This window comes from Drosophila mauritiana, chromosome 2R (assembly GCF_004382145.1).
Source record: "Drosophila mauritiana strain mau12 chromosome 2R, ASM438214v1, whole genome shotgun sequence".
Lineage (NCBI taxonomy): Eukaryota > Metazoa > Arthropoda > Insecta > Diptera > Drosophilidae > Drosophila > Drosophila mauritiana.
In genome coordinates, this window is record NC_046668.1 from 9295223 (window position 1) to 9320129 (window position 24907).

Sequence of the window (24907 nt, forward strand, 5' to 3'; positions counted from 1 at the left end):
ACGTGTAAGGCAGATATCGTAGTGGGAAGGCGCAGGGATTTTAAGGTATATTCTTTTGTATGCTGTGTTCAAATGCACTGCTTTCAGCCCAAGCATGCTTATCGTTATCGAGCAGCGATAATCGGCGAACTAGTTCAACATAAACCTTCTTGGCACAAGTGACAACTCTGAAACCAATCCATAAACAAAAAAATTTTGTGTAAACTAAAAACAAAAAGCGGAAGTTGAAAAACAACACTTTAGCGTATAATTTGGCCCCTTATGATTTGTTAAGTTTCTGTTTTGGAAAATGAGATGCTGAGATAGCCCTGAACAGGTGTAAGTCCTCCTCCTACTATGACACATTTCTTCCGAGACGAACTTACATACGCACATATGTACACATATGTATGCATGTATGTAACTGCATCCATATACGATATATGTATCTTACGCACTCGCGGCTATATACACATATATGCGGAATATATATGCATGTAAGCCGTCAATATGAGAATCGGTTGATGTTAAGTCTTCATTTTGCGGTGGATATATATTCATATATACATACCCTTAACCAGCATATGCTTGTGAATCGAGATTAATCAAAGACCCTGCATTGCAGACTTCATATACTTCGAGCCCCACAAAACCAACGACGCATTTAATCAATGTTCTCCAACGGATTGCCGTGCAATCTGTCGTTTCCGAGCTGTCTCAGTGTACCAAAAGACGAGATCGGTAATGAAGAGCTCCTGCCATCCAATATGGGTACTCGCGAGCCTGTTATACTCAATGTCTACGATATGGTACGCTTGCTTACTCCTATGGCCCATTCCGAACCGCATAACTATAAATGTAACCTTGCATTTGCAGTACTGGATCAACGAGTACACCACCTCAATCGGACTGGGCGTATTTCACTCCGGCGTAGAAGCCTTTGGCACCGAATTCGCATACGGCGGACATCCATTTCCGTTTACGGGGGTATTCGAGATCTCACCGCGGGATCACGACGAGTTGGGCGATCAGTTCCAGTTCCGGCAGAGCATCCAAATCGGCTGCACCGACTTCACGTACGAGGAGGTGCGACGAATCGTCGAGGAGCTGGGCAATCAGTTCCGAGGCGACCGATATCATCTCATGAACAACAATTGCAACCACTTCTCGGGCTCATTAACTCAGGTGAGACATAAATCGAGGAAACTTTCCACTCGGTGGATCGAATACCCTTACAGATATCAAGCAATATTTTGGGTGTGCTTATGCATGATTCACCGATTGTCAGATACTGCCAGTTACAATCAGAACTTCTTGTAGTGAATCACCTTAAAAAGTAGGGCAGTCTTAAGTAAGGCCAATACAATTAGATGCTTCCAAACGATTGGAGTTTAGGAGCAAGAAAATGAAAGCTTTCAAGCCCAAAAAGATTTATTTGACTATATCTGCAATTCTAATTACTCGTTCTAGATACTTTGCGGCCAAGAAATACCCAGCTGGGTCAATCGTCTAGCGCATTTCAGCTCCTGTGTGCCATTTCTACAAAGATGTCTGCCAAAGTAAGCCTTCCTAAGTGAAACAAACGCCACGTTCATGATTATTAACTACTCTATGTTGATTTTTAGAGAATGGCTGACACCGAATGCCTTGCAGCAAAGCATTACCACAATCCAAGAGCGCGAAGACTCCGACAACAGTCCCCTTTGAGACGTTACCTGACCGAAAATATGTCACTTGGCGACACACAAGCGATCATTGTTCACATCCAACAACAGTCCTGAGACCAACATTGTTAAGTTACGCAGAGCAAAAAAGCCGGGTTACTCATGTCATATAAATTTCCAAGCCAACAGCGCCCCCTAAATAGAAAGCAACAACTATTATTAATAGACTTAAATTAGGCGATATACATATACATACTTACATAGAACATACCTACATTGAGACATACTTATACATACATGCGAAGTGACTAAATTATTGGCTATTGTAATTTGTATTTGTAATATGACTACTCAGAATTAAGATATTATTAAGTGGCCGATAAATTTAAGTAGCAGGCGCCGTTCAGCAGCAGTGTCATTTATAGAATTTTAAATTAACTACGAAGACATCGAGAAATCATCATTAGGCACTTGCTAAAATTGTACTAACAATACCGCAGACATATTGGTGAACGATATCAAAATGTTGCCCAATTTACTTGTTTACTTTTGTCAGCGGTGGGGATTTGGTTTTTTTGAATTCCCACCAAACATCGGAGCTCGATTATTGAGATGATTTCCTGGTTGATTTCGTTTACACAATTTTACAGAGTTCATAAGCCGCATGTCTATCAAAACACCAAAATGATCTGTTATCAATAAATATATGTACTTGACATTCTGATATTTACACATGCATAAATACTATTATTAAACATTTTTAAAGAAAAATATATTTTGATCGAAAACATTCGGTTGGGTTTGATTTACAAACGAGCGGGGTGGAAAGTTTTTAATATTTTGGTTATTTTTGTGTGTTAAAAGTGGAAGAACCAAATATTTAAGGATAAGATATTCTCATAACTTACGCAAAATTTAAAAGCACTCAGCAAAACTCCGCAAACAAAAAACAACAAAATGGTTTTACATATATCTTTGTATTATATTTATATATTTTAGACCCTCCAGATTAGATGCATCAGTTGGAAATAAGTTAACTTTTCTTTGTAGTTTAAAACTTGATTACAATTAAGATAAATATTTAGGGATTAGCTATGTACAATGGGAACCTCTGAAAGATTACCGAGCTCAAACTAGACTCGAGACATTGTTGTAGAGGCCAACGGCAGACACCTCGTCCAGATCGATTTCATTGGATGGAAGATTGGGATGGGGCCAGTTCCTTGGCCGATGATTAAAATGGGGCGGCACAATGGCCTGAAAGGTGGGGGACTGCAGAGGCCTGTAGGCTACCGCATCCACATAGTCCCCTTGTCTCGGCGGAGCATGTGGATGTGGAATCCTTCCCACGTATAGATCTTCACTGCGATAGAGACTCGGATTTGGTACGTAGCCGGAGTGCAGCCTTCTCTGCGGGTTTTGTGGAATCGGTGGACGGTGGGGCAGTTCGTGGAAATAGGCATCTTTGGGTATGTGTCTGTCGGGCAGCCCAAACTGGGCGCTACTCCGGTGGGGAATACTATACGTGGGCGAAGGGTTCGAAGAGGTGCCCTCCAAGTGATGGAAGTTATTGTTCAAGCGGGAGTGTGATCTTGCCGCGATCACATGTGCCGTCTGGGAGTCCTGCCGATTGGAGTCAATGGTGTTTTGCAGTTGGGCCACCATATCCCTCACCTGACCAGCGTTCGGCTTCTTAAGGCACTTGATTTCACTGTTCCGAATCTCCACCTTACTCATATTTTCATTGCCATTTTGCCGCACTTCTGTTTCCTCGGCGTACTCCATGATGGGGTTGGAGTAAAATAAATTCGACATGACGGGATAGTTGTCTTCCAAGCAAAGAGGCTGTCGTTTCATCAGATTGGAGATACCTGCCGCCTCGCTTGCTTGCTCCTTGTAGAGCAGCTTGTCGCCACCCATTCCCTCGGCAGTTTCATTGACAGCCGTCTCCTCTTTGCCCAGATCCGTAAAGGAGGCATCTTTTCGAAGCGCCTTTATCACCGAGTTCAGCATGTTCTCTCCTCTCCCAATGCGCTGGTAGTATTTATTGTAATCCGGGTGGGGATTGCTGCCCGTGGGGGAAGCCTCCCAGTCCCAGCTGTTGGAGTTCTGGGAGGGATTTGAGGTCTCACTGGAGTTCGGATAGCGCCGCATTACGTTGGCGTACTCGTCGAAATTAGGACTATTAACACTCTCTTTATCTTCACGAAGTTGGGCAGACTCCGCTCTTGGATGGGGATTATAAGGTGGCGATAAGGAAGAAAGCTGTTGCTTGCCCTCCTGTTCGCTGTCCCTTTCCATGATCAGTGTGGTTTTCTCTAAAAGCACTCCCAATCTTTCGGATACTTTTAGGAAATCTAGCTTAAGTTCATCTAACTTCGAGTGCTCCTCTGGTTCCGTCTCCTCTTGCACCTGGTCCTTATCACCCACTTCTGCCTCTTCTTCATCCCGAGCTTCATTGGAATCCTCATCGCTGTCGCTATCCAGCTGGACCTCCGCTGATCGGTGTACTATAGCTTCTACCGCCTGATCTTCCAGGACATCTACACTCCGTGAGTTGGTGAGCCTACCACCTTCATGGCTGTTTTCCAAGAGCTCTAGACTGCGGCACCTGGACATTGTTCTTTCGATCCTTGAGCTCTTGTTCTGCTGATCGAAGGTGGACCGCATAGGTTCACCTCGTCGCAGGAACTCACTGAGGTGCTGCCTCTTGCTCTCGCATCGCAATCTGTCCTCGATCATCGTTCTTGTGAGCTGTTCAATCTGATCGTTCGTCTTGATTGCCAATGCCTGAACTTTGTGACCTAAACGTTCCTTCGTTTTGTGAACGTATTTCTTCAAGCTCTTTCGATTGCAATTCAGTTTGTTTTCAATGTGACGGAAGAAGGGACCGCAATAGCATGTGTTGCCCACGCTGACCGGACCCTTGTGAATATGCCCAGCCAAATCCAGGAAGTATTGCTCCCCCGACTTAAGTGGTTCCTTGGGCAGTGTCTCCAGTTTTGGTGAAGGAAAGGCACGCGGATCGGGAAAGTAGTGACAGCCATAGGGTGACCAGTTGATACCCTTGTCCACCACATCCCTTTCTCGATCTCTGTCCTTGTCCGATCTGCTGCCGCCCTCCTTGTGTTTCTCCTTGCGATTCCGTATCTTCTTCGGCGTGTTCAGGATCTCTATGATTTCACGGTAGTTCTTCCTGATCGCTATGTGCATGGGGCAGTCGCCTTGTGCGTTTTTAATACCCAGCCGAGCATCTGCCTCTAGGAGAATCCTTGTGAGTTTCCTGCGACCCATGGCACATGTGATGTGCAAAGCGGTATCGCCGTTCAGATTTGTTTTATTCGGATCGCAAAGGGCGGAGAGCAGGATTCGGGAGACTCCTGCATGTCCATATCTGCAGGCGGTGTGCAGCGGAGTATCTCCATACTGAAATAACCGATTGTTTTAACATAGTTATAACTGATATGAGCCCCCCACTTACATTATTCTGGACATCGGGATCCGCACCGGCCAGCAGTAGTTCCCTGGAGCTCTGATTGTGACCATTTTGAGCGGCCAAGTGCAGGGCGGACAACCCTTCGTTGTTGGCAATACCCAGGGCACTGTTGTGTAGGGCTTCGATGGTCTGGTAGGCCACCTTCACCCTGCCCTTGTTCTTATCCTTGTCTTTGTCCTTCTGTCCCTTTGCTGCTTTTCCCACCCCCGAGGAAGAGGGTGGCGTGGGGGGTGCGCAGATCAATTTCACGCAGCGACTGAACCCCCGACTGGCGGCCTCGTGGAGCGGGGTGTTTCCCTGCACAGATTCCCTGGCCAGTCGATCAGCATTGCTAAACAGGAGACCCTCCACCCGGCGATCATCGCCGGCGGCTACCGCCTCGTGCAGCGAAGTCCAGTTGCTGGAGTCGGGCTAAAATCAGAATAAGATTTTACATCGGTGTAAGCTTGGTGGGTTCAGGAAAGTGCCCTAACTTACCCCGGATATCGCATTCGGTAGAGCTTCCTGTTTCGGGATGCGGGAGGATCCATGCTGCATTGTCTGCGAAAATATTTATAATTTATCAAATTTGTTAAATCATCATTTTATTCATCTACATTATTTTTTTACCCTGTCTTAAGTAACCTTTACCCACTTCTAAGCCAGAAAAATTCATGACTTTTTTCTTACATAGCGAACAATTATTTGCAATGTTCCTAGAATTAGAACCCTATTTTTTCTTTAAAAAATGAAACATCATAATTAAAGATTAAACATTAAAATTTAAATATATATCATATATTTCAGTGTAATTACCGTTAGAATTGTTTATACTGAACAAAATCATATGAAAAATTATATGCTTTGATATAACCTTGTTGACGACGAAAGAGCTTAACTTGACCTGGGATCAAATGAATCTGATCTTCGATCCCACATTTTCTGGCCGTGTATGCGCATGTGTGTGTGCCTCACGTAATGGCGAACCACGTAGTAATTGTCATTACAAACAGAAGTGGGAGTTACCAAAAACGAACAAATAAAGGACTCGTAATTTGAAATACAACCTTTTTGAGGGTAGATCAAATGTCTTTCATTATAACACATTGATAAAACATATATGGTTTCCTAAACGTTCAACACTATTACAGTAAATTTCTAGGCCTGAAAACCAGGTTTAAAGTGTGCCTAGGTTTTCTCGATTCCCGACTTACTTTTCACTAATTTTAAATCCCGTCTTTGGACCACAATTTACGCATTGCAATTCGCCACTCTCACGTATTTACACATGTTTCCTTTCGACTATTGTTCAGTGCCCGACTTTGCAGTATTTGGCCAACGATTGATGGAACGCCCAGAGTTAATTTGGCTTCAAGCCAGGCCTAAAAAGAGACTAAAAGAAAGCCAATCACAGGCAAAATTGGCAACAGGTTTCGAGCAGCGTTGCCGTACCTGCGGCAGCTAACGATGAAGCCGATAGTCTGTATTATTGCTTCAACCGAAATACGGTCACTCTACAAGTAGGCAACGAATTTTGTTTGTCATCGGCATTTCGCATTCAACGTTTCCAATTGTTTTTAAAGGAGCTTTAACAATGGCTTTAGCTGAAATCTGCAAGATATCGAATGCTCCGTACATGCGGCCCACTGCCTGGTCATCGGCGGACGTGGAGGAAGAGCAAAAAGGGATTATCTGCAATCTGGCCAATCCCTACACACTCGCTGCTCCGCCATTCGAGAACGTATGTAGTTAAATAGCTGACTTTCATGGGAAATTTACTTAAAAATTTGACGATTTCCTCAGCCCCTGCACAACCTTAATCAGATCCAGGCCAATGGCGACAAGACCGGCATCAAAATCGACTTCGATCACGGCACCACAACGTTGGGTTTCAAGTTCAAGGGCGGCGTCCTCCTGGCTGTTGATTCCCGTGCCACCGGTGGATCGTACATTGGCTCCCAGTCGATGAAGAAGATCGTGGAGATCAATCAGTTCATGCTGGGCACATTGGCCGGTGGCGCAGCCGATTGCGTTTACTGGGACAGGGTCCTTTCGAAGGAATGCCGCCTGCACGAGCTGCGAAACAAGGAACGCATCTCGGTGGCCGCCGCCAGCAAGATAATGGCCAACATTGCCCACGAATACAAGGGAATGGGTCTGAGCATGGGCATGATGCTGGCCGGTTACGATAAGCGGGGTCCTGGCCTCTACTATGTGGACTCCGAGGGATCTCGCACGCCTGGCAATCTTTTTTCCGTTGGTAGTGGATCGCTGTACGCCTACGGTGTCCTGGACTCTGGCTACCATTGGGACCTGGAGGACGAGGAGGCCCAGGAGCTGGGACGTCGCGCCATCTACCATGCCACATTCAGGGATGCCTACTCCGGTGGTATCATTCGCGTGTATCACATTAAGGAGGACGGCTGGGTCAACATCTCCAACACCGACTGCATGGAGCTGCACTACAAGTACCAGGAGCAGCTAAAGCAGCAGGCCGCTAAGTAGAGTTTGGATTAAGGGAATATAAGATATTCAGTTTGTATACGTTTGAATTTCTTGGAATAAATAAACGTGCTAGAGACTATGTTTTGTGTATAATTGATTGGGCCCATTTTTTTTGGCTTTAATGGGTTAATAGTATAAATGTAGGTATTATTGGTCTAGGTTTAGGTCTCCTTATTCTTTTTCTGCTGCGAGATCATTTCCAATGTTTCCTTGTGTCGCACTTCCGCTCGTTTTTGCTTGAATGTCCGTTTTCCGCCCTTGGTTTCCACTCGCTTTCTTCGCAGGACTCCCCGTTCCATTGCGCTTCGAAGTTCCTGCTCGGCATCCAAGTACGAAGGTATATGGATCTGCCGGATCATACGATTCCGCACCATGAAGTTATCAAAGGGGTGCTGACCACCATTGCGATCGATGAAAACTGCATGGGTGAGCTCGCAGGTCATGTGTCCATCCGCTACATCGATGATTCCGGCCACGGAGGTCTCGTTGTGGAGATCGATCAGCACGGAATGACCCTGCAGCATCACGGGCCAGCAGTTCAAGGTGTTGGACACCAAATATTTCTCCCGCGCACTAAACTGCTGCATTATTCCGATAGTTTAAAAATAAGTGTGTTGCTCTTGGAAACAGAGCTGCCAACTCGCTTCATAAGTAATTTTACATTTTCTTTAATGTCTTGAACTACATATAAGAAAAATACTTACAGAACTTTTCACGTAAGGGTTTGGAAAAATAAAAACAAAAATTGCTACAATGTGGACATCTTATCCAAAATGAATTGTTGAAATAATAAGTTTACTTTTTAATCTACTGAACTACGTTAAAACTTTAATGTGTAAGTAATTAGACGATTGTGTGTTGTAGGTGAATTTCATGTAAACGGTCTATTATTGAATTTGCAAAAATTATACGTACAAAAATTGAACTCTGATCTTATGGATAATAAAATTATCAAATACTAAACTTAAATAGCTGTTCCCCGCTCCAAATTTTGTTTGATCTCGGCTGTATGCTCGCTGTAGAAGCGGTCCAGCTTTTTGTTGAACTTGGAATTCCTCTCGTTGATGAAGTCCACATCCGCATCGTCGTTGTAGATCCTCCTGCGAGAGTACTTCTTGCGGCGCTCTATCTGCTGCTCCAGGTCAGTTACCATTTTGTTAATAGCACCTGGAGTGTCCTTCGTCCTCGAATGCAAAGTGGTGTGTGCACCACCGTAGAAGGCGTCTCCGAGTTCCTCCTTCTGGCGCTCGTACTTTTCCAAATCGCGAGCAGGCATACTCTTGACCAATCGGTTGTACTGTCTGGCTGTTTGTGCTTCGTATGTGGAGAAACCAAGATCTGGATTGTTTTTACGCTTCTTTTTTTTCTCAATGCGATCTGCATCTACAGCGGATACCTCCAAAAGCTTTAAACGCTCGTAATCCTTGCCAGCTGCCTGTGCCTCCGCTCGCGCCTTGTCGTCCGCTAGGATCCATTCCGCCTGTCGCTTGCGAGCCTCCCAGTTCTTGGGGAGCTTCTTGCGAGCGTCCTCTGCCACCACTTCCTGGTGGTTGTCCGTACGCGCCTCCTGACGCTTCTTGTGCAGGTCCAGCAAACGCGCCTTGCGCTCCGCCAATTTTTCCGCAGCCGTTTTGGTCTTCTCCATAGGTTATTTATATTAAAAACTTGTTTAGTTTTTAGAAATTGTAAAAATGCGTTGTTTTCCCTTCTTTGTTATTTTGGTCGGTTTTGGGACGCGTTGGCAGCACCAGTGAAAACATCTGTTTCGGAGCGTAGTACAGTGAACAACTCTTATGACAGCTAACGTAAATGTAAAGTGATTATTTCATAACAAGCAATCAAACAAATTAAAGTTTCAGCAATGAAATATTTTAAAAATTAATTATTATTTTATAAAGACGTTGCTTAGTATTTGCCTTATTCGATGTTTGTCACCGTTATGGTATATACTGTGCTGCGGTATTTAAGAAAGCGTTAGTGCAATTCCAACTTCATGTGCTGTTTACCTCAACACGTGCGGGAGTTTTTGTTTATATTTTAGCTCGTGGTTTTAGCTAAAAGCCCGCCGCAATATGAAGTTTTCCTACAAAGTAATTTGTGTCATATGTTATTACTACAAATTGCTAATGTTTGATTTCACAGTTTTCCAACCTGTTGGGCACAATATATCGTAATGGAAACTTGGTGTTCACACCGGATGGCAATTCGGTTATCAGTCCGGTTGGCAATAGGATAACGGTCTACGATTTGAAAAAGTGAGTTACCATTTCAAATCCAAGGACTTCATGAATAGATTTTATATATTATTGCAGCAACAAATCGCGCACCTTGTCCCTGGAATCGCGATATAACTACACGAACATAGCTCTTTCCCCGGATGGAAGTCTGCTGATCGCAGTCAATGAAAGGGGGGAAGCGCAGCTCATCAGCATGATGTCCTGTACGGTGATACATCGTCACAAGTTCCAGACGGGCGTACAGTGCATCTGCTTTAGTCCGAATGGAGCTTTCTTTGCCGTCGCTGTCCACAACGTAGTGCTAATATTCTGTGCACCTGGTGAGATCACCGGGGAGTACAATCCTTTCGTCCTCCGCCGAAAATTCCTCGGTGGATACGACGATGTCACTTGGCTGGACTGGTCTTCGGACTCTCGACTTTTGGCAATCGGCTGTCGGGATAGCTCCACCAAAATCGTTGCCATCAACTATACAAAGAACTTCCGCACCTATAACCTAAGTGGCCACACGGATGCCATTGTGGCTTGTTTTTTCGAGGCGAACAGCTTGCACTTGAACACCATAAGCCGCAATGGTCAGCTCTGCTTGTGGGAATGCAGCCTGGCTCCCTCGGATTTAGAGGATGCTGAAAGGCCAAAGATCGCTCCCCCTCAAAGGAAGAAGGAAAAGAAGGCAGTATCTGATAATGAGTCAGAAGATGACGTTGAAAATGTGGTGGAAAAGGATGCGTTGAAGGAAGAATCGTCCAAGGATGCCGAAGATGTCAACCATATAAAAAATGAGGACGAGACGAAGGGTCACCCCTTCTTTTACAAGAAAATAACTCGTCATTACTTGGCCGATGAGCCGCGAAAAGAGCAGCGGGATGTACAACTGACCGCGGCAAACTACAACACTCGTACCAAGGTTTTGGTGGTAGCCTTCAGTTCCGGAGCTTTCTACCTCTACGAATTGCCCGACGTGAACATGATTCATTCGCTGAGCATCTCCGACTATCCCATTTCGGCGGCCCTCTTCAACTGCACTGGTGACTGGGTGGCATTGGCCTCCCGAGAGATTGGACAACTTCTGGTTTGGGAGTGGCAAAGTGAGCAATACATAATGAAGCAGCAGGGACACAGCAGCGAAATGACCTGCATTGCATACTCCTCGGATGGTCAGTTCATCGCCACTGGCGGTGAGGACTCAAAGGTGAAGCTCTGGAACACGCAGAGCAGCTTCTGTTTTGTTACTTTCAGCGAGCACACAAGTGGAGTAACTGGCATACAGTTCAGCAGGAACAAGAAATTCCTGGTTAGCAGTTCCCTAGACGGCACAGTGCGTGCTTTTGATGTCAACAGGTGGGTTTTGCTTAGGTCTCAATCGTATGGACTTATATGCTGCTCCTTTTTTTAGATACCGCAACTTCAGGACTTTCACCTCACCGAATCCTGCTCAGTTCTCCTGTGTGGCTGTGGATTACTCTGGCGAGTTAGTTGCGGCTGGCGGCCAGGACGTATTCGACATCTTCCTTTGGTCAATTAAAACAGGAAAGCTGCTGGAGATCATCAGTGGCCATGAGGGACCCGTAGTTTCCATAGCATTCTCTCCAGTGGCTACTTCATCTACTTTGGTGTCTGGATCTTGGGACAAGACCGTCAAGATATGGAACTGCCTCGAGAGCAACAGCGAGCACGAAACTATTGATGCTGTTTCAGATGTTACAAATGTTACATTCAGTCCTAGTGGTGAAGAGGTATGCGTTCACTCCATTATTCGTTCGACATTACTTTAGTACATGTGGCATTTAAACTCTTGCAGATCGCTGTGGCCACTCTCAGTGGTAATATAACCATTTTCGACATCAAATCTGCTGGCCAAGTTGCTACTATAGAGGGTCGTAATGATCTGAGCGCAGGGCGCCTGGAAACCGATATTATAACAGCGAGGAAAAATGCTCAGGCAAAGTAAGATGATCCTTATATTTGAAATAAGTTTTATATATTAACTACCTTTTTGCTAGTTATTTTTCCACCATCGAGTACTCAGCGGATGGTGAGTGCATACTGGCGGCTGGAAAGTCTGCGAACATATGCATTTACCATGTTAGGGAGGCAATACTATTGAAGAAATTTGAGATCACACAAAACCACAGCTTAGATGGACTTAATGTAAGTACTCAAGGAAATCTTAAACACATATCCTTGCACTCACTGTTTATTTTGTTTACAGGACTTTATCAGTCGGAAACATTTAAGTGAATTTGGCAACATGGCTCTGGTGGAAGAACGTGAAGAGCTGGAGGGTGGAAGGGTGGCTATTCGATTGCCGGGCGTGCAACGGGGAGACATGTCATCCAGGAGATTCCAGCAAGAGGTTAGGGTGTTCTCCGTAAAGTTCTCACCCACCGGCCAGGCATTTGCGGCTGCTGGCACTGAAGGACTCTGCATATACGCCTTAGATAAGGGTAGGTTCCACTAAGATTTATTAAGATTACCATAAATATTGAATCTACCTATTTTTTCTGTTCAGGTGTTGTCTTCGATCCCTTTGATCTCTCGCTGGAAGTTACGCCGAAAGCGGTCCACGAGTCCCTCAAGCAGCAGAATTACACCAAGGCGTTGGTCATGTCCCTCAAGCTAAACGAGCCCAATTTGATTGCCCTAGTGCTGGAGCGAGTGCCGTATAAGGACGGTGAGTAAAATGCTAAATCGCCTGCTGCATTCAGGGGCCAGTCCTTGTCAGTTTTGGCAACCTTCATCGCTGCCGCGACTAAAAATAGCGGCGACACACTCCGCCGTAGTGGCGTTCGCCACTTGCCCTGACTCCGTTCTCCGATCGAATGTGCAAATTTGCACTTTTGCTGTGTTAATAAACAGTTTCAAGGTCCTCGCCCCAGCTCTCACCTTGGTTAATAACCCCTTCCAATACCGTTTGCAAACGAACTATAATGGTAGTACATGCAAATGGCTTGCCGTAAACAGCTATGGCAGCACGTGTCTGCATTGCATGCATATTGAGTCCTTGCTCCTTTCGCTTTTCCAGTCGAACTGGTTTGTGCGGATCTGTCGCCGGAGTTTGCCCAGCGACTGTTGCAACAATTGGCCCGTCATCTCCAGTCCACGCCACACATAGAGTTCTATCTGCAATGGAGCTGCTGTCTGCTGACCAAACACGGAAACCAAGATGGAGTCTTTCAGCACACGGGCTTGCTGGCACTGCACGAGGTTCTTTCGAGGAAATACGAAATGCTTAACAAAATGTGAGTATACTTTTTCACATTGTGTAAAGAAGAACTTTCACTAAGTTCTTGATATTTTCAGCTGCGACTACAACAAGTACACGTTGAAAGTACTCCTGGATAGAGCGGATAAGTTGGAGCAGGAAAACGAGGGCAAACCCAATGCGACGGAGGAAGATAGTGATGAGGAAATGCTACTTATCAGGTCGAAGGACGACGAAAATGGACAGGAGCAGTTTAGCGATGAGGAGGAGAGCGACAGCGGATCCGAAGAAGAGATGGCTTGAATCGGAGCTTTGCCACCTATTTCCTTGTTATCTAAATCGACGCTTAGTTTGTTTGATAGATGTACGCGCCTTGTCTTTTATTAAGAATAAATTTAAAGCTTTTCGATAACATTGTTAGAGGGTTCACTGAACTACGATTAGCTGAGTGAACAACATAACTTAAAAATGGAAAGAATACAGATATTTATATAAACTTAACTTGGTATAGCAGTTACAATCCTAGATAAATATATGCATGTAATATATATAGTAGTGATGTAATGTATTTACATTGTGTTTGTATTTCCATATCAAATATAAACTCGATTTAGCTTAACAAATATATATATATATATATGTTTATAGTTTCAAAAATTCTGCCTGATGTGCGCTGTTTGAACTACAGGTCGATTTTAGTATTAGATGTAAAAGCCACAGCTCTAATGTTTGCATTAAAATGCGCTATAATGGATAAATAATTCTAAATATGTAAAAATCTCTAAAAGCATTCACTGTTCGTTTCGTTATTTACAATCCAAATATCCTTTGAGGCCATTGTATTATTATCTCCGTAAAGCACCAATTCCATAACTTGGCTGATTTGCTTAAGCCTAATACAAAAGTTCAATTAAAATCGTTTGCCCGAAAATGATTTATGCGTGTAGCTCGCAATTGTAATAGAGTGTATACTTTGAAAGTAGGGACAACCCTTTCGACTCTGGGTATTGTCACTAGCACAGTGATATACGTTTCTTTCATATCCGGTGTACATATTTATGCATAAGGCAGAACTAAACTCAAATTTGGGTTATCCTCGTGGGATCATGGCTAATATAGTTGAGTAGCGAAGCATTCCATCCTGTGGGAGTGCGCGGTGTCCTGCCGAAAGAGTTATATACGTGTTTAGTTCTGCGATTGAGGCATAGATTTGAAATAATTTGGGGGACATATCATTATTGTTTGGATCTGTACAAAGCATATACTCAAATGAACAATATATATTCTTTGTGAGCAAGTAGTCCGTAACACTCAGTACTGGCATTTCGATGTACCCGATGGATGTATTTAGGTAACTGTAGACTTTCCTTGTGGTTCCTTGTACTTTGATGAAGTGCAGCATAGAGCTCTCGGTTTCCAAGTATTCCGATCCAAATACCTAGCATCACTGACATTGCACTTGGAGTGTGCATATCCAAATCCAGTCCAGTTGCAGTTTCATCAGCATATTCGCGTTTGTTCGACTTTTTAACGGAGTCCAGACATGTGCAGTCTGGAGCTCCCCAAATCCTAGGACGACTTCATCAGCAGTATCGGCCAGTACAGGAGCACAAACACAAAGAAGAGGATGGGGAATACGGCGCGGGACACCTTGTCGATCTCCCGCCACATGATCTTCTCCACGCCGGTATCCGTATCCGTCCACGCCACGGAAAGTAGACTTTGACGTCTTGCTGGCTTCGGCGGTCCGCCGTTTCCCTGGAGCGATGTCTAGGGAGTTATTTGAAATTATATATATGTATATATGATGTGTGTGACATGTGCACAGGTTCCCCCACATATCCATATCAGTGGCTAATAGCTCACCTGGCCCGGTGTCGTGGGCGTCTGAGTGGCCTTCCGCGACCGCACCGCTCCGCCCTCCCAACTGGCCACCGTCGCACACTGACCCTTCTCCATGTTGCTGATGCGCTACGCGAATCGAAATCGGAACGACAAGAAGGTGGCATTACTTATTAAAGCGATATCCCCACAGCTGCCTTACCATGGGCAGTACCTTGGGTATGCGGTTCACCTGGTACTGGTACTGCACGTCCAGCACTTTCACCACCACGAACTCGGCCAGCGCGGCGAACACGGACAGCATGCACCCGGCCATCCAGAGGTCCAGTGCCTGAAAAAGGGAGGCACCTTGGTTAGAACTATTATATTTTTTTTAGTTTTTAATATATATAGGCAAAAGATATTTTTTAGATTCTTTTTTTTTTAGTTTTATGTCCTACAATAAACCCACCTTTACGTAAGCCACTGGCGGAATGTCGGCGCCCGTAAACATGGTCACCAGGGTCAGCATGCAGGTCACCAGGAGCGTTACGCGCCCCGGAATGGCGTCCAGTCCCAGCCAGAAGCTGAACCAGGACAGCATCACCACCAGCGATGAGGGGGCAAAGGTCTGGATGAGGTGGTGGCCAATCTGGCGCTCGAAGCGGAAGTACACGGTGAGGCGGGAGAAGTTGCCCACCTTCTCCGGCATGTAGCCGTCGCTCTCCTCCAGTTCCAGCGGCTGGCCCAGATTGTACTGCAGCAGCTTCAGTTCCGGATTGAGGGTCACCCCGGAGTCCGACCAGCGCAGCTTAACCTTCTGATTGTTCGACGAGACTTCGGGAGTGGATACATTAAGATAAAACTGCAGATCTGGAGAGCACACACACTTACAGCTCTCGATGTAGATGGGACACACCTGGATGTCCATGGGGTACAGCTGGAACTCCATCTGGCAGGCGATGATCGCGTGCATCCGCGCCGCATAGCGCACCGTCTTGTTCTTGTAGAGCGTCACCGACGTGAACTTGTGGGTCAGTGTCGCTATTTCTACAACGAAAAGACATCGAGAAGACGTTGCAGAGATGCGGAACAAATGGGTTTTGATTAGAACTATGGCATTGGCATCGATAGACTCATTTCTTGCGCATTTCGGTGGTGGTTCAGTGGTTGGGTGGTGGTCAATTGGTGGTGCCGTGATGGTGATCTTGCTGGTGATCACCTTACGTCTAGGTTTAAGCGCGATTTTCTACTAACGACGAATGAGTTGATGTTTCTTATCAATTTGTAAAACTTAAAACTTACTATAATGATTTCAAAAAACTAATAATTCATTTTCGAAAATAATATTATTTGAAAATCAAAGACTGACTTGTGCTTAACAATCGTGACTGGGAATATAAACAAGGCTGACCGATTTGGAATCGATTTTTGTTTTGTAAATGTTGACAATGGCAACACAAAATGGAAAAAACCAAATTGCCAACGAGGGTGCACACGTGATTCCAAGGTGAGATCTTATCAGGACCGCGGGTGCAACTGCAAATTTTCGTTTTCGTTTTAGGATTCGGATACGGAGCGTGGGCGATGGTCCTGACCATGGCGGTGGGGACTACGGGTGGCTCTACGGTGGATTGGTGGAGTGTCCTGTTTCGACCATGGCATTGGAACCGGAATGGATTTCGTGCGTATAATGAGGGCCGCGAGTGGGCGGGTCCGGGTATTGGGTGGGTAAATTATAAAAAAAACTTAAATGTACACAGGGTCTTTTGCTGGCTGTGCGATGCATGGGGGATATATGTATATATACACACAGGGAACTGTATACACTTAAATCGGCCAGTACGTAGTCGGTATATAGATAGATATCGAAGAATGTTGAATATACAGGATACATTGGATGGAAGTTATGCGCTGATACTGAAACTGATATTGATACTGATACTGATACTGATATCGATTTCGATGGATTTTGGCAAATAACACAAAAGTGGCAAACACAGATCTAGGGTCATTTTGATATACTTATATCTTTGTCTAGATGAAAGTTTTTCGAATCTCTTTCACCCTTATTGCGTAGCAGGGAGGTGGACGCAACATATGGACTTCCGTATCCTATGCAGAAGTATCGGTATTGTTAGTTCGGGAATTCAATGTTAGTCGGTGGATTAGTAACCGTTGGATTAGGAAAAAAAACAAACAAACAAAGGAAAACAAAGTAATTCGTTACTATATACAAACGGTCCACACTTATAGAGCTTAATTAGACACATAGGGGTGATGAGCTCAGCTGGACAAAAGTGCAGGAGGAATCCCGATCCAAGATTGTACGTAAAACACACATCGAACATGAAGCATACACTACTCACATACACATACATACTACACACATACACATAAGTCTATGGGTTTCAATAGTGGGGATTGGACGTACCGGCAATTTTGGAATTAAGAAAGTACGGATCCGGCTGCCAAAAATTCTCAAAGACCTCTGGAAGCAGCGTCACGTAGTCGTCGCCCTCCTCGAATATGTCATCTGGGATCTCCAGGCGCGACTCCAGCCAGCGCTGATGTATAAACATGTCTACTCTGAAAATGTACACAGTATCGCTATATGCTCCATTACGAACTCCCGATCTCAGAGGTGTCTCCACGCGCGTTGTCACTTACCTAAAGTCCATATCCTCTACGTTAATTGAGTTAATATCTACAACGAATATGCTAAAGTCTACTATCACTGGTGAGCCCTTCTTCGAGGGCGGTCGTATTTCTGCAATAAATCAAGGCGATCTCCGGTTAGCCAACACATTCATTCGGTGTGAACACTTTATTCGTTTATTCACGAATCACAATCACCCCATCCCAACCCATTCCATCCCATTGAGAAATCCGGACAAACTTTCGTGCGCGAATTCATTTTAAAGGGGCCTCCGTCTGGAATTCCCAAAAAAAAAACCAACTAAGGAAACCCCCGACTTCTGCTCCGATTTCCCACCAAGTTCAGGGGCAGCCTACGGTTTTCATGCGTATTACACAACCCGTGAAAATCGATGGAAATAAAGGTGTTGATTAGCTTCTCAGCAATTGCCGCAAATGAAGGAAACACGCCTCTCGGTAATTTTGGTGAATAAAAAAAATGCAGCTATTGCATAAGAATTCACTTACCAATTCAAATATATTAATCTAAGATATTAAAAAAAAATTTAAAAGGATATTTTCAAGAATCTGTACTGGCTTAAACAAAAGTAATGCATTAGATAATAACAAAATTCAAAGGTGTTTCAAACTTGTTCGCACTAATTGGCATATAACAATGATTTTAAGTGGATAACCATCTGCTTGCTTTCAATATCTGTATCTGCTTAAGGATTTATTACCCAACAGTTGCCAGTCGTTTACATTTTCGCACAAAATGCACTTAATTGTGTTGAGTAATTTATAGCCAAGTTTAAGTTTAGTGAACTTTAGCCGTTTTATGAGTAAGCCAAAGGAAAAAGTAACTAATTTAATTGGCATACCTCAACTCATACAATTATGCGGGTGAGTTTCGGTTAAATGTTTCCGTTTTTAGCATGAAGTATTTTACGAAATAATGTAACTTTAATGCCAGGCTCTCCTTTAGATCCTTAGATTGCACAAATTCTTCGGCAATTCGGGCTGGCTGGCAATTGACGCCGGTAAATGTTATTTTGATTTTAATCGATCGTAATGCCGGATGACGTCAAAAGCCCCCATGGTTACTAACCCATACCCCGTAATCCGTAACCCTAACCTAGTATGCCATAGACGGAGGCCATGAAACTCGACTCGCCGCGTCACGAAACGAGCGGAGAGGAAAAACGGTTGAAAAAACGTTGGAAAAAAGGCTAAATATGGTGAAGAAAAACCCCGAACACGCATATCCATATCCGTATCCATATACATATCCATATATGCACGGTTGGCGGTGGTTTCATGGTGCAAACAAATCAGAAATCAGAATGGAAAAAAAAACGCCTGCGGGCAATCCGTGGCAATTAAACACAAAAGGAGACCGCATCGAAAAGGACACCTCCGAGGAGTACGATTTACTGCCCGCAACCGTATTGCATTCGAGGGGATATTATTAGGGGGTATTTCTAGGGTATCTAGGGGGCATTGCTATTGGGTGGAGTTCAACTTACCCTTGACATAATTAGGCGGAAGAACTACTCGCGGCTTGGCTGTGTAGTTCATGTGGGCTTCCGTGGCTTCGCTCAGCCTGCAAAATGAGCAGCAGAGAACAGAGTGTGGGGCAAATTCAAATGCAGTTCCTTGGGGCATGTAATGTACTGGGTGGGAAAGCCCTCTTTCGAGCAGGGGGGAGGGGGAAGGGGGGTGTTTGGTGTGGTGAGACAAAGGGGAGTCCTTTGCCTGATGTCTGCCACATGCAACTGTAGCAAACTTTGTCAATTTAAGTCTGAATTTGAAATTAACTTCCTTCGTGCTGGCCGGCGCTACCATTCCATTCGATTCCATTCCATTCGATTCGATTCGTTTCAGAGTTCGGTTCGGTTTGGTTTTGTGTTCTGTTCTGTTTTGGTGTTTAACCTCCTGGCAGGCGAGTAATAACATTAGTTTCCTCCGCATATGCCGTGCAGGATTCTCATTTGACTGTGATCCAATTGACCTTGCTATAGGTATTTCGAACCGAAATCAAACTAAACCGAACTGAACCGATTTTTTGCACATTTGGCAGGACGAAGGTTCCCCTTGAACTGGAAACGATTATGATTCTGGGTCTGGGATAAGTGGGGTTTGCACTTGGCGACTCAGAACTCCAGATGGCACGGGGAATGGGAGTGGGTATAGGGAGTCAGGATTCAGGAATCGGTGTAACTCGAGCTTACCACATCAGTATGAATCCCAGTCCAAACGATATGAATGCGTTTGTGTTGAATTTGTCGAGCATGATGTTGGGGCGACGGCACGGGAAAGGATTTGTAACACACAGACCTCAAATCATCTCACTTTACACCGACGTGGGAATATCATAATTCGGTTTCTGTAACACAATATTTTCAATCATTTGCCTTTGCTATTCGCAACTTGTATATCTGTATCTCTGTACGGATGTATCTTGGTCTGCTCTTACATTTTGTTTTGATTTTGGATTTACTTGGCTCTCTGGCGGTTTCTTACTTTCTTTTCTTTTTTTGCACGACACAAACACTGAACAAAAGATATATGAGCATAGATCGTATATATATATGGGGTCCTGGTTGGGGCTAAGTTAATCCGCGAGGTTTACCCTCCGACTCGGCTGCCGTTCGGAACTCGAATAAACAAGAGCCGAGCTCGCGCGCCGAATGAGTGATCATCTAGATACGAGTATCTGTATCCGCATCTGTGATATCTGTATTCTGGATTCTGTGTGGGCGGGCGATTGCGGATTGCTGTCGTAAAATGGTAGCTACAGTGGTAGCTCACTAGCGGGCAATTACTATAGCCTAAGTGTTTCTAGTTGCAAGTAAGATTTATTTCTTAGGAAAGAACTGTTCAAATGATAAAATTAATTCAAAGGGTTAAGAAAACAGATATGATCAGTTACTACTGATAGCTGAATCCTAGTTTTCCCAAGGAAATACTTTGTTTTCCTAGGTCAGTAGGGGGGGATTCAGGCCACAGAGCCTCCACTGTACACATAGACGCGGAAGGGTCGCAAGGAGCTGGAGCGGATGGAGAGGAGGAGGAGCTCCGCCGGCGGTCAAGGCATGGCATAATGCTGATGTGCTGGCAATTGCTCCGGCACAGGGCACACAGCACACTTCTCGCCAAGATTCAATTGAATCGCGTGCCAATTTTACTTAAGTCGCTGAACAGACAGACAGCTTTTACGGTGGCCGGTGTAACAGCTCAATCTATGCGACTATTTATGCGACCGATATCTGGCAGATACGAGTGTGCGGATTTCCCAGATGCACGGGGCACGGGCGGACGGTCAGTGGGTTAGATGGACAGATCGAGGGTTTCAATTGCAGGCTTCCTGGCCAGCAGCACACACATAATTGCATGGACATCCACTTCCTATAAATTACTTTCTACGGCTGACATTGGCAATGGCAATGGGTATTTTCGCGCAAATTAAAAATTCCACTTCCAGATCTGCCAGATCTCGGGTATGTATATAGAAGTGCGGCTGTATGCAGATCGTGAGATGAACCGTATCCGGCTAGGCCAGGCCCGTCCCCAAGTGGTGTGGACACACACAGATACGAATCTTGCCTAAATCACTCACACCACATGTCTCGTGTAGCGTTGATCTCACAGATACTTTATCTACACATTCGAATGAATGATGGACTTCACTTTGATCGAAAACACGCACTAACTTTCGGATGGAAGCCATTTGTATTAATGCCGTGGATCCTGCGTGGTGTTTGTGGCGGCTATGTTCAAAGATCCAGCTCGGATTGAAATTAATGGAAATTTAAAATGCCCCAAGATGCCGCCGCATTTTGTTATATGCATAAACACCAGGATGTTCGATCTATGGCAATTACATTAATTATGCAGTTAGTGGCATTCACTAATGGCTCTCGGTTGGTTTTTCCCCGAAAGAACGGCCTAAAATTGCGCGACTTCAGCGCCACGCCTCACGCGAACTCCAACGTGCACCCATCGTGTCCCAGGCCGTATTATTCAGATATGTACATATTATTATTATATTATATGGGGAATTACCGCGCTGCGGGAACGACGCGCGCCCGAGTCCGTTCGCCTTCGCTCAGGAACTAAACAGAACTAAACTGAATGGAGCGGAACTGAGCTGGGCTGTGAAAGTACGCGAATTTCTTGGCCGCTCGCCTTGCCAACTTTAATACGACATACGAAAAAATCCCCAACGTTCTGCGGAGGCTCAGGCACGACAACCAACTGTAACGGGTTTCCACTTACAGCGATGGGGAGTTGGCTTCGGAATGGGTCCCGCCTGTTGTGGGCAATGGGGGCCTGGAAGGACGATTGCATGGGCACGGGCATGGGCCCTCGGTTCGCTTGCAAATTGGTGTTGGGTTCGCTGGAAGTGTGTTTGGGATTTTCTAATCCCCATGCCCACACCCGCCAGCGGAGTGATCAAATGTAGTTTCCAATAGCTGCCACAAATCCATCATTACCATAATCATTGTACTCATGTGTAATTATAAGTGGTAGAACAGTTCTAAATTTTAAAGGTCAGTTATGGTTTTTCATAACTATGATCTTTTGAATCTATAGAGTATACTTATATATCTAATATCCCTAGCATTTTGTTGTCGACTGACATCGGTTGGGTTTTCCAACGAGGTGCATGCGAGTTGACTTGAAAATTCCACAAAGTAACCAAAACGCTAAACAACTGCCACACCAGGCTAATCCCCACCTGCCACTAACCAAGTGCCCAAGGGCTGGAAACGAGGCCTGAATGGGCTCCCCTCGGCCTCAAACCTCGTGGGAAATTTCTATATGACTGTGTAAATACAAATCGCGTTTGTAGGACCGACTTTAATATATAGTAGCGCACTGACACAGACATGTCGTGCATATAGTTGATGTAGCTAGGCGCTACTGCTAGCTCAATAGTACATATGGTCTTGTGGCGGGGTAAAAAGCCACTTTGTTATAGCATTCTTGTTGTTGGCATTGCTGTTCGCCAACTGACAATGAATTGGAGTTTATTTTATTTTCGCTTCACTTCGATTGTCTCGCTGTGGATTTCGCTTTATGTCCGCCCGTCGAGCTATTTAGCAGCTCGCAAATCGCTAGACTAAACTTGTTGTCAGCCAGCCAGTCAGTAAGTCAGTTGGGGCTAATTGCCGCCTGGCAGGACATTCGCTGCGTTCTTTTCCAGGGTATCACGTTGTGGCATTGTTGTTGTGGTTTATAGCCTCGGCGCGTGCGGCACAGTCAGCCACTTTGATTAATGGTCGACTGACAACTGGCAACCGACGATGACGCCAACAGAAGGCGACATCCCGGGCCGTCTCCAACTCCTAATGCTAATGCATTGAGTTCGGGTGAACTATGCCCGTAATCACGGCAACAGTTTGTCGTTTATCCAATCGTTCGTTTATAGATATCACTTAACATATACGCCTGTGTATACATTTCACATTTAAGCCTAGAGAACAGAGCCGGAAACTTAAGCTAGACGATGGAGGCTCCCTGTTGGTTGGTTCGCTGGTTGATCTTCACGTGCGTCTGTCGCTTCTTCTCCTCCTTGAAGGCCTCCGTGTTGGCCTTCTTTTCGATGCGACGCTCGTTGCGATAGTCCTTCAGCAGGCGCTTCCGCTCCTTTTTCTCCTCGGGGGTCTCGTCCTTGGGTCTGATGGACAGAACGCTTAATGTGGAGAGCACCGATTTGGCGCACAGTGACTTTGGCCCAGTGGCAGCGGGTGATTCATCGGCCAGATTAGCAAGCGCCTTGGCTGTCAGTTGGCCATCGACCCCACCGCGCAGGACATTTGTGGGCAGGCCTGTCTTCGGGTCGATCTGAATGGGAGCTGGATTTGTGCTGGCACTGGAACGACGACTGCGTCGCGGCTCATCGATCACCTTCGGGTGATTGTAGATATTCGAGTAGGTGGACAAGATTGACTCGCAGTCCCACTTCTTCTGCTTTGGGTCGTCGACCTCGTATTCCACCAGCTCCTCCGTGGGATCTTCTTCGCCCTCGACCACATTTCGATACTTTTCGATGCGCTCGCGATCCCACTCCTTGTTATACTCGATGCTCTTGTCCTTCTTCTTGAACTCCTGGAAGCACTGCATCACAACGGGATGTTTCTGGTGCCAGTTGCCCTCGATGTCCTCGAGAGCCAGGTCGCCCAGCTCCGGATCATCGTATGTGGCGTAGAACTTCTCGAAACGATCGTCCAATAGGGACAGCTGCTCATTGCGCCGAATTACGCTGGATGACATGGAGTACTCGGTGAAGCGCGACTTGAGCTCCTCGTCGTCAAAGCGACGTTCGCGCATCAGGGGCGCCAAGCGATCCATTAGTTCGTCCTCATTTTCATCCTCGTTTAGGTCATCGGAATCGAAGTCCATGTCGGACTGCTCCTCCCCATCTTCGTCATCCCACTCCTCGTCGTCGGAGTCGCCCTCAGCCATAGCCTGCATTACGAAGTCATCTTCCAGCTCTTCGTTCTCACAATCGCTGTCCAGGGCAGCGACCACATCGGGATCCCAGTCCAGACGCAAGGTTTGCGGAGCCGCCTTGTTTAGCATGCCCTCGGATTCCTCAAACTCGCTGGCGAACACCGAGCTGGGCAGCATAAGCTTGGGCGCAGGGCCCGGTTTCTCGCTATCCTGGACTTTTTGCTTTCTCGCTTGATTCGGATTCTCCATGAACTCCCAAACCACGTCGTTCTCGCGTTTCTTTAGATGCTGCATATAGTCATAGTCATCGTCGAAGTGAATACCAAACTTCTTTAGCTCCTCCTGCCGCTGGGCGGGATCGGTGGGTGGCTCTGGATCCTTCGGCTTCTGCTGGCGCGCCGCCGCCTCGAGGAGCACCCTCTGCGGAGCATTTTCATCGGTCACCAGGGGATCGTGTTGACTGCGATGCACCAAATGGAAGGTGACCGCCTTTTTGCGGTCAATATACGGCTTCTTGCCCTTAACCTGCAATGGAAGATGGCCTGTGAGATAAGTTTCATCCAGTTTAGAAGTGTTTTACCCACCATTATTGGATTGTTTTCGGAAAATCTTTTGTAAATACAGAGAAACACATGTGCCTGCTGGAGCTGCCACCCAGAAAGGGATTTTGTATTGCTGCCTTGCGGTCACACTGTTTTTTCCACTGCGTAGTTGGGCTTAGTGTTGAACAACGCACACTTACATTCGAAAAAAAGGCGGCAATGGAAAATAATTACGTGTGCGACCAAATTTTCTTTCAGATCTACAGATTGATTCACGTTTAAACAAAATCCAAGTTCCAATATTTTTCATTCCATGAAATCAATAGTTTATGGTTAAGTGTAATAACTAAGTGTAATTAACTAAGTGTAATATATTATAAACA

The 24907-nt window shown here is 45.4% G+C and overlaps 8 protein-coding genes across 14 annotated transcripts; 3 read left to right on the plus strand and 5 right to left on the minus strand.

Annotated features, from left to right (window-relative positions):
- The first annotated feature begins 152 nt into the window (after window positions 1-152).
- LOC117137622 (deubiquitinase DESI2) lies at window positions 153-2398 on the plus strand. Its single transcript, XM_033299153.1, has 5 exons — window positions 153-318; window positions 605-788; window positions 856-1164; window positions 1450-1538; window positions 1605-2398. The coding sequence occupies exons 2-5, from the start codon at window positions 651-653 to the stop codon at window positions 1684-1686; spliced, it is 618 nt and encodes a 205-aa protein (XP_033155044.1). The 5' UTR covers window positions 153-318; window positions 605-650; the 3' UTR covers window positions 1687-2398.
- A 203-nt stretch (window positions 2399-2601) lies between these two features.
- On the minus strand, window positions 2602-6518 carry LOC117137616. The gene is made up of 4 exons (XM_033299141.1): window positions 6333-6518; window positions 5617-5679; window positions 5125-5550; window positions 2602-5069 (listed from the first exon to the last, which is right to left on the minus strand). The coding sequence occupies exons 2-4, from the start codon at window positions 5674-5676 to the stop codon at window positions 2772-2774; spliced, it is 2784 nt and encodes a 927-aa protein (XP_033155032.1). The 5' UTR covers window positions 5677-5679; window positions 6333-6518; the 3' UTR covers window positions 2602-2771.
- Window positions 6519-6626: 108 nt separating this feature from the next.
- LOC117137620 (proteasome subunit beta type-5) lies at window positions 6627-7702 on the plus strand. Its single transcript, XM_033299151.1, has 2 exons — window positions 6627-6859; window positions 6922-7702. The coding sequence occupies exons 1-2, from the start codon at window positions 6713-6715 to the stop codon at window positions 7621-7623; spliced, it is 849 nt and encodes a 282-aa protein (XP_033155042.1). The 5' UTR covers window positions 6627-6712; the 3' UTR covers window positions 7624-7702.
- On the minus strand, window positions 7650-8257 carry LOC117137623. Its single transcript, XM_033299154.1, has one exon. It carries the CDS (start codon window positions 8208-8210, stop codon window positions 7785-7787), a length of 426 nt encoding a protein of 141 aa, XP_033155045.1. The 5' UTR covers window positions 8211-8257; the 3' UTR covers window positions 7650-7784.
- Window positions 8258-8479: 222 nt separating this feature from the next.
- Window positions 8480-9370, minus strand: LOC117137621 (pre-mRNA-splicing factor Syf2). Its single transcript, XM_033299152.1, has one exon. It carries the CDS (start codon window positions 9266-9268, stop codon window positions 8588-8590), a length of 681 nt encoding a protein of 226 aa, XP_033155043.1. The 5' UTR covers window positions 9269-9370; the 3' UTR covers window positions 8480-8587.
- Window positions 9371-9602: 232 nt separating this feature from the next.
- Window positions 9603-13684, plus strand: LOC117137615 (periodic tryptophan protein 2 homolog). Its single transcript, XM_033299140.1, has 10 exons — window positions 9603-9713; window positions 9766-9878; window positions 9936-11201; window positions 11257-11596; window positions 11662-11807; window positions 11864-12011; window positions 12073-12307; window positions 12373-12534; window positions 12886-13102; window positions 13164-13684. The coding sequence occupies exons 1-10, from the start codon at window positions 9696-9698 to the stop codon at window positions 13366-13368; spliced, it is 2850 nt and encodes a 949-aa protein (XP_033155031.1). The 5' UTR covers window positions 9603-9695; the 3' UTR covers window positions 13369-13684.
- A 92-nt stretch (window positions 13685-13776) lies between these two features.
- LOC117137617 (glycine receptor subunit alpha-2) lies at window positions 13777-21674 on the minus strand. 7 transcript variants are annotated; one of them, XM_033299144.1, is made up of 12 exons: window positions 21589-21619; window positions 20000-20076; window positions 19755-19909; window positions 19050-19126; window positions 17557-17656; window positions 17321-17475; window positions 16912-17001; window positions 15781-15936; window positions 15359-15723; window positions 15110-15238; window positions 14932-15036; window positions 13777-14835 (listed from the first exon to the last, which is right to left on the minus strand). In XM_033299144.1, the coding sequence occupies exons 3-12, from the start codon at window positions 19814-19816 to the stop codon at window positions 14635-14637; spliced, it is 1440 nt and encodes a 479-aa protein (XP_033155035.1). In that variant the 5' UTR covers window positions 19817-19909; window positions 20000-20076; window positions 21589-21619; the 3' UTR covers window positions 13777-14634. The 7 variants fall into 7 exon arrangements, with proteins under 7 accessions (XP_033155035.1, XP_033155034.1, XP_033155036.1 ...); XM_033299143.1 differs by lacking the exon at window positions 20000-20076 and having other exon boundaries at window positions 21589-21674; XM_033299145.1 differs by lacking the exons at window positions 20000-20076; window positions 21589-21619 and adding an exon at window positions 21143-21159.
- A 1253-nt stretch (window positions 21675-22927) lies between these two features.
- Window positions 22928-24640, minus strand: LOC117137157 (protein LTV1 homolog). Its single transcript, XM_033298467.1, has 2 exons — window positions 24567-24640; window positions 22928-24507 (listed from the first exon to the last, which is right to left on the minus strand). The coding sequence occupies exons 1-2, from the start codon at window positions 24567-24569 to the stop codon at window positions 23029-23031; spliced, it is 1482 nt and encodes a 493-aa protein (XP_033154358.1). The 5' UTR covers window positions 24570-24640; the 3' UTR covers window positions 22928-23028.
- Window positions 24641-24907: the final 267 nt, after the last annotated feature.

What these genes read in the sequence shown, in the direction of transcription:
- LOC117137615 (XM_033299140.1), top strand. An exon ending in CGTGCTTTTGATGTCAACAG is followed by an intron (nt 11,202 to 11,256) that starts GTGGGTTTTGCT and finishes TCCTTTTTTTAG; the next exon opens with ATACCGCAACTTCAGGACTT. An exon ending in CATATACGCCTTAGATAAGG is followed by an intron (nt 12,308 to 12,372) that starts GTAGGTTCCACT and finishes TTTTCTGTTCAG; the next exon opens with GTGTTGTCTTCGATCCCTTT.
- LOC117137621 (XM_033299152.1), bottom strand. Translation starts at nt 9,268, where the DNA reads ATGGAGAAGACCAAAACGGCTGCGGAAAAATTGGCGGAGCGCAAGGCG.
- LOC117137617 (XM_033299143.1), bottom strand. Translation starts at nt 19,816, where the DNA reads ATGCTCGACAAATTCAACACAAACGCATTCATATCGTTTGGACTGGGA. An exon ending in TCTTAATTCCAAAATTGCCG is followed by an intron (nt 17,002 to 17,320) that starts GTACGTCCAATC and finishes ACTTCTGCATAG; the next exon opens with GATACGGAAGTCCATATGTT. An exon ending in TCCCATCTACATCGAGAGCT is followed by an intron (nt 15,724 to 15,780) that starts GTAAGTGTGTGT and finishes CCACTCCCGAAG; the next exon opens with TCTCGTCGAACAATCAGAAG.
- LOC117137622 (XM_033299153.1), top strand. Translation starts at nt 651, where the DNA reads ATGTTCTCCAACGGATTGCCGTGCAATCTGTCGTTTCCGAGCTGTCTC. An exon ending in TCTCGGGCTCATTAACTCAG is followed by an intron (nt 1,165 to 1,449) that starts GTGAGACATAAA and finishes TACTCGTTCTAG; the next exon opens with ATACTTTGCGGCCAAGAAAT. An exon ending in CTACAAAGATGTCTGCCAAA is followed by an intron (nt 1,539 to 1,604) that starts GTAAGCCTTCCT and finishes GTTGATTTTTAG; the next exon opens with AGAATGGCTGACACCGAATG.
- LOC117137616 (XM_033299141.1), bottom strand. Translation starts at nt 5,676, where the DNA reads ATGCAGCATGGATCCTCCCGCATCCCGAAACAGGAAGCTCTACCGAAT. An exon ending in TACCGAATGCGATATCCGGG is followed by an intron (nt 5,551 to 5,616) that starts GTAAGTTAGGGC and finishes TTCTGATTTTAG; the next exon opens with CCCGACTCCAGCAACTGGAC. An exon ending in ATCCCGATGTCCAGAATAAT is followed by an intron (nt 5,070 to 5,124) that starts GTAAGTGGGGGG and finishes CGGTTATTTCAG; the next exon opens with TATGGAGATACTCCGCTGCA.
- LOC117137623 (XM_033299154.1), bottom strand. Translation starts at nt 8,210, where the DNA reads ATGCAGCAGTTTAGTGCGCGGGAGAAATATTTGGTGTCCAACACCTTG.
- LOC117137620 (XM_033299151.1), top strand. Translation starts at nt 6,713, where the DNA reads ATGGCTTTAGCTGAAATCTGCAAGATATCGAATGCTCCGTACATGCGG. An exon ending in CTGCTCCGCCATTCGAGAAC is followed by an intron (nt 6,860 to 6,921) that starts GTATGTAGTTAA and finishes CGATTTCCTCAG; the next exon opens with CCCCTGCACAACCTTAATCA.